This window comes from Manis javanica, chromosome 3 (genome assembly GCF_040802235.1).
Source record: "Manis javanica isolate MJ-LG chromosome 3, MJ_LKY, whole genome shotgun sequence".
Taxonomy (NCBI): Eukaryota; Metazoa; Chordata; class Mammalia; order Pholidota; family Manidae; genus Manis; species Manis javanica.
The window spans coordinates 31,578,067-31,584,066 of record NC_133158.1 but is presented as its reverse complement, the minus strand read 5'-3'; the positions used below and the strand labels follow the sequence as shown (position 1 = coordinate 31,584,066).

General features: G+C 48.7%; 1 protein-coding gene across 4 annotated transcripts in view; it reads right to left on the bottom strand.

Moving 5' to 3' along the window:
- Window positions 1-260: 260 nt before the first annotated feature.
- The window catches only part of SLC6A1 (solute carrier family 6 member 1), a 41,773-nt gene continuing 36,033 nt past the window's right edge, over window positions 261-6,000 (bottom strand). For all 4 annotated transcript variants that reach the window (XM_073231042.1, XM_073231045.1, XM_073231044.1 and 1 more), the window contains 3 exons: window positions 5,759-5,859; window positions 4,695-4,862; window positions 261-2,639 (listed from right to left, as the gene is read on the bottom strand). In XM_073231042.1, coding sequence (XP_073087143.1) covers window positions 2,535-2,639; window positions 4,695-4,862; window positions 5,759-5,859 — 374 coding nt within the window. In that variant the 3' untranslated portion in view covers window positions 261-2,534. The remainder of the gene's footprint in view (window positions 2,640-4,694; window positions 4,863-5,758; window positions 5,860-6,000) is intronic.

The following is a 6,000-nucleotide window of genomic DNA, read 5'->3' as shown; positions in this document are numbered from 1 at the left end:
TATTATCCTAGTTTTAGACCTTTATTTAGTTGATCGTATTAAAGTTTCTTAGAACAGTGAAAACACCTACCTTATGCCACGCAGTCACTTTCTAACCACTCATCTAGGACTTTGGGGAAGTCTAGCTCTATTGCGCCGGATTTTGAGACCAAATCTCTTTATCTGCTGGGGAAGAAATAGTTTTGTGTATATGTGTTATTGTTCTGATGAAAGAGGCTATTGTGCCCCCCACCCCAAAGAATTGAAGGTCTGACATTGTATATCATAGAACCTTTATTATTTTTCCTCTAAATTCTTAGAAACGTACATAACACCCGTGCTCTAATTCTGACACCATTTATAGACCTTTAAAATGCATCTTCATTTATAAATATTTTACATTTGGTCCATAGAACAGATAATTTTACTAAATAATACTGTTGATTTCTTTTTAAAACAGGCTCTGTATATATTTGAATATGTATATATTACATATATTTTTTATATAGAGATAGATTTACTTGGTGTTCTGAGAATAAATCCTTATTGCAAAAAAAAGCATATATGATAATACAATTATCTTTTCCCCCTGCCAGGCAAATACTATAAAAGGTACACATATTCACGGTTATCACAGTAATTGTACGACACGTAATACTGTGCTATATAAGAAGGTTTGGATGGAAATCAGTTAGGGGATTTCTTGCCAAACATCTCACTTAGATTTGCTTACAAACATTAGATACACTGCATTTGTCTTAGAAAGACTTGGCCTTAGTTTCACATTGAAGAACAAAGAGGAAGTTAGAAGTCTCTCTGTCCTTATTCTAAAGGAATTCACACAGGATTGGGAGTAGGGCCATGAGACACAGTGAAGGGTTCCTTTCATTCTAAACCCTAATTTAACAACACATATGCATTTTGATCATGGATTCACCAGATGCCTTAGCGATGAGTCTATTTTACAGATGGCCGCAGGAAAAGGTGTTAGCTTTCCTACACAATATCAAATGAGACCCTATAACCACGCATGAGGATGAATGTACATGTGTGTGTGCACTTACATGTGTACATGTACTTTTTGTTTTCTCTACAATAATGTGCTTAATATTCTGAGGGTAATACCTTATTGCAAGAACTGGTATGCTGGTCACTTTTGGATGACAATGACAAGAGATTAAAAAACCCACAGTCACAGTTATTTACCTTAGTTATTAAGGATTAGTCATCAAACACAGTTTGTGAGCTAACTAGCTAAGGAGCTACAGGGCACAACAGAGGATTTGCTACACGGGAACCCATCTTCCTGGCAAATGAGAAACGCTGAGTTACTGAAGCTTGCGAGAAACTGTCTTTGCCCAATCTGCCACCACCACAGTGGAGCCCAGTTCTGGAAGTTCTGGAAGGAACAAATACTACTTACCCATGAAGCAGTTTTAGTCTTGGAAGCACTTGGGGTGGGGGTGGGGACTCTGGATTAACACTAGGTCCTCAGTTAAGGGGCTGGGTAGATTTTAGTGGCAGTGAGTTTCCCACTGAGGAATTTCCAAGAAGGTGAGAAGGCAGCAGCTTTGCCTGGAGTGGCAGTGAGGGAGTTTTTAAGAGGGAGACTGAAAGATAAGTGGGTCCGTTTTGACTCAAGGACAGACAAACCTTTACCTTGATTTCCTCTGCACCTGTTTTGTGCTCCATGAAACTGGGCAGCCTTAGAGAAACTGGGGCTCCTGATCAGGGAATTACCCCAGCAGGATCTTAAGCCCCTGAAATGGCAATAAAAAAATCAACTGTGCTGTGGCAGCTTTCCAGTGAGCAGGGCCCGTCTGGAATGATCGCTGTTGGGCCGGATGCAATTAGAATGACCCGGCGAGGAGGGACAGGGAACCTTAGCTACAGAGCTGCTCATTCAGCTGGTGGCAGGGAAAAAGGACACCATGCAGACTGCTTGAAAAGCAGCTCTGGAATACTGAGGTCCTTGCGGGGAGGGGCGGGGGGGTGCAGTAGTTTTGTCAAGCTGCCTCGGGAAGGAAAAACAAAAAAATCAAAGTAAGAGCTCCACTGGCTCCCTGCTACTTAAAGAATGAGCTCTCCCTGGACATCCCCATTATACAAAATGCCCTTTTCACATGTACAGAGCAGCGTTCCGACAGAACTGAACTCCTGCAGAGTCCAAGATAACAGTCATGGGTTTTGGCAGTAGGAGAACAGTCAGGTATACGACTAAAAGCCAGGAGTGTGTGGCTTCACCGCGTCACACTGGCTGGCAGGATAAAAATGATCTACCTCGGCAGTCACCAATGCCGACTGCTTGATGCTTGTGGGGCCGGGACTAAAAAGGTCACCAGCCTGCAGGTGTTGGAGCCATCAGGTATCTTTGCCCTTGGCGGGGCCCACCAGGGGTGTGACTGTCCCCCACCTCCCCTTTCCGCGTGCTGATGGTGTCTGGACTCGCCACTCGAGGTAGGTTGAGATAGACGCTATCTTCACACATCAAGTGGTAGTCATGGTCAGCCGGATTGGGGGGTGAGAACGTTGGGTCAGCGAGCTGCCCAGCACCCCTAAATGTAGGCCTCTTTGCTGGCTGAGCTGCTGGCCTGGGGCTGCTCTGGACCATTCTCTGGGCGAACAATGTCTTCGCTGGGCTGGATCATGACCTGGATGCGCTGTGGGCACCAGGGAAAAGCAGGCCGGGATAAGGAGGACTGGCCGCTCTGTCCCCGCACCCTCTTTTCAAGACAGTCCTGCCAGCTCTGCCTTCAAACTACACCCTCCATAGCCTCACTGCACCTACCTGGGCCAGCCACAGTGCCTCTCGTTTGGGGTACTGCAATAACTGGCCTACTTCTCTCCTTGCCCATCATCCCCTTCTATCTCAACATAGCAGCCAGAGGGCTTACATTCAAACCAAAGTTAGCTATGTCCCTCCATTCCTCAGGATGCAACAGTGGCTTCCATTCACCAAAGTTCCTACAAGGCCCCACGTGATCTGGCCCCTGTCATCTCACAGCTCAGCAGCCCCACCCCTTGCTACCCTCACTTACTCCACTCCAGCCACAGCTGGCCTCTTTACACATGCCAAGCACGTGACAGCTGCAGGGCCTTTGCACGTGTTGCACCATCTGTCTGGTACATCCTTCCTCTCAGAGCTCAATCTCTACCTCCCTAGGCCGTGGCTCAGGGTTCCCTTCTCAGCAAGGCCTTGCTCAGCACTCCCTAAGCCCCCTTCCTACTTTATCTCCATAGCACTCATCCCCATCTAACAAGTTTTTATTCTGTTAATTGTTGATCTTCCTCTACTAGAATGTAAGCTCCATGAGGGTGGATGTTGATTTTGTTGATGGCTGTCTGTGTGTCCTGTGCACTGACAGTACTGTCTAGTACATAGTAGGTATTCAGTACATACTTGCTGAATGGATCCCCCATTACTTTCTCTACATACATCCCCTGAAATCCTGCCCCTTCAGGAAATGCACTGTTTTCAGATGTGCCTCACCCTTTCACACCACTGGGCCTTTGCAAAGGCTTTATCCCTCCCTCAGATGCAGTCCCTTTGCCCTCTGCCACTCTAAGACCTAATTGCCTTTTGAGGCTCAGCAGAGGATTGTGAAAAATGAAAGCTTTGGACCTGGAGTTCAAAGGGCTACTTGTGCCCCAGCTCCACTAATGGTTGGGTAAATGGTTGCACTTACCATGGCAAGTATGGTTAAAGGGGTTTTTCCACTGGACCTCAGCTTTTCCATCTGCGAAAGTAGGGGTCTGGCCCAGGGCCGCACACAGACCCCCCCCACCCAACCCCCAACCCTGTGACTTCCTTATGCCACAGACCATACAGCACCAGTGGGTCCAGAAGGTACATCTTGGTGGATATAAGGTTGCGAATCATTGAGCCAAGGCCTCGTCAGCTTCACACTTACTCTGATTCACTCTTACTCAGCTTCACTCCATATTCTGATTCTCCACCCTCCTCACTGAAATCTTCTCAGCCTACACCTGTTCCATCAATGTCTCTAACACCTGCATGTCCCCAGCGCTACCTTGTTGCACTCAAGAATTCGATATGATTTTAACCTAGATGGTACTAGTAGGCCCTGGTGGGGGCAGCACATCTTCCATGCTCTGTCTTTCCTCGAGGGCAAGACCACATTTTCTCTTCACCAAGCCTACAAATGAGGTCTAGAGTAAGTCCTCAATAAACCATCCTTTATCTGCTTCAAACTCTTGATGGCTCCCCACTGCCTTCAGTATATAGTCCAAAGCTCTTGTCCTGATCTTCAAAGCCCTTCTTGATCTGGCCCAACCTTGTGTCCCAACCTCACCTCTTACCACTCCCTCCACACACACACACCCCCGACAGCACCCTCCAGCCACACTGATCTCTCCACAGTCCACTGAATGCAGTTTATACCCCTGGGCCTTTGCACATACTTCCCATCCTCTTCTAGGAGCATTCTTTTTGCTTCTGCTTTTTACTTGGGCTCATCCTTAGGTCTCTTCTTAGCTATCCCCTCTTTCAAAAGCCTTCCTTAACCCTCCTCAACCCAGGCATGGCTATCTCATCTTCCTGGTTTACTCTGGTCAAGGCACTTCTAACCCTCTATTGTCATAAGCTATTGATTTATCTGTCTCCCCAGCTAGACTGAGCTCCACACAGGTAGGGGATGTGCCCAGCACAGTGGAGGAAGGGGACTAGCCATTTGTAGGGTGGAGAAGGAACTTACCTGCTTCAGGGAGCCCTTTAAGGTGAGGAACATGTAGGCCATGTACCCGGGGATGAGGACCATGGAAGAGAGAGCCATGAGCCAGCCCACGCCCTGGCCCCACTTGGGGAACACATAGCTCCCCATGGTGAGAGGAGTCATCTGCACAGCACTGAAAATGAACACACCCTGGGAAGGGTGAGGAGGGGGCAGTCAGTCATCCAAAGTAGACAACCAAGGCTCCCCGCTGGACTCCGGAGCCAGGAGGTCCGCTGCCCTCCACCCCACCACCAGGCTGCCCTCACAAAGGCTCTGCACCACAGGGATCCTACACCCAAGGTCACCAACTACCATTAGGCACCTTTGAGCTAAACAGGAAAAGGCACCTCCTCTGGGAGGAGCAATAGCAAAAGGCACCTTCTCCATGAGAACCAATAGAAAACAGCAAAGACAGCACCCCTTCTGGGAGAGCAATATGATGAAGGTGTCTTTTCTGGGAGGACCAGTAGCAACAGTGGCTTCTCTGGGAGGACCAACAAAAAAAGGCATCCCTTCCTCCAAATGCAGCTTAGCAAGCAGAAAAAGCCCCCAGTGGTCATCAACTGTCTGCCCTTCTACAGGAAGCAGCACAGGCAGTGGCCCGGCCCCCCTCCAACAACCCGGGGCAGGCCCCTCCCAGGCCTGCTTATGCCTCGGCTTCCTCTCGCCATCCTCTTGCCAGAAGGAATGAAGGATGCTGAGAACAAGAGGCCTCCCTGTGTGAACAGTTTGGGCTTCAGGATCAGGTGCTCCTGGTGTGAATGCAGCACCCACTAGCCGGGTGCCGCTAGCTGGGTGAGCCCCAGGCCCCTCAGCAACAAAACAGGACAATCATGCCTTTTGTGCCAATGTTTGTGAGGATGATGGAATATGTCTGGTACTCTATCACTGAGCTCAACAAACAGAAGGGAATAGCATTATTAGGGAACAGGGGCTTGGGGGCTTTTTCTACTGCCTTTGCCCTCAGAAGTTTCTATCTAGACCTGCATCTCCCCAGGGCCTGGTCTGGTCTCATCCTCATTGGGCTGGTCAAACCCTGTCCTTACCGCCACAATGATTGGGGTGAAGAAAGACCAGCAGAGTTTCCACCAGATGCAGGGCCTGGAGCCAACCATCTCTTGGATGTTGTCATAGAACCGGTTGACACCTGTGACATTTGGAGCAAGAACAGGAGGGAGGGTGAGCTGTGGAGAGCGTGGGCACAGAGCCCTCCCCCCTGTCATTTTATCACAGTCTTGCCATAGGCAAGTCACCTAACCTCTCTGAGCCTCAGTTTCCTTGTCTGTAA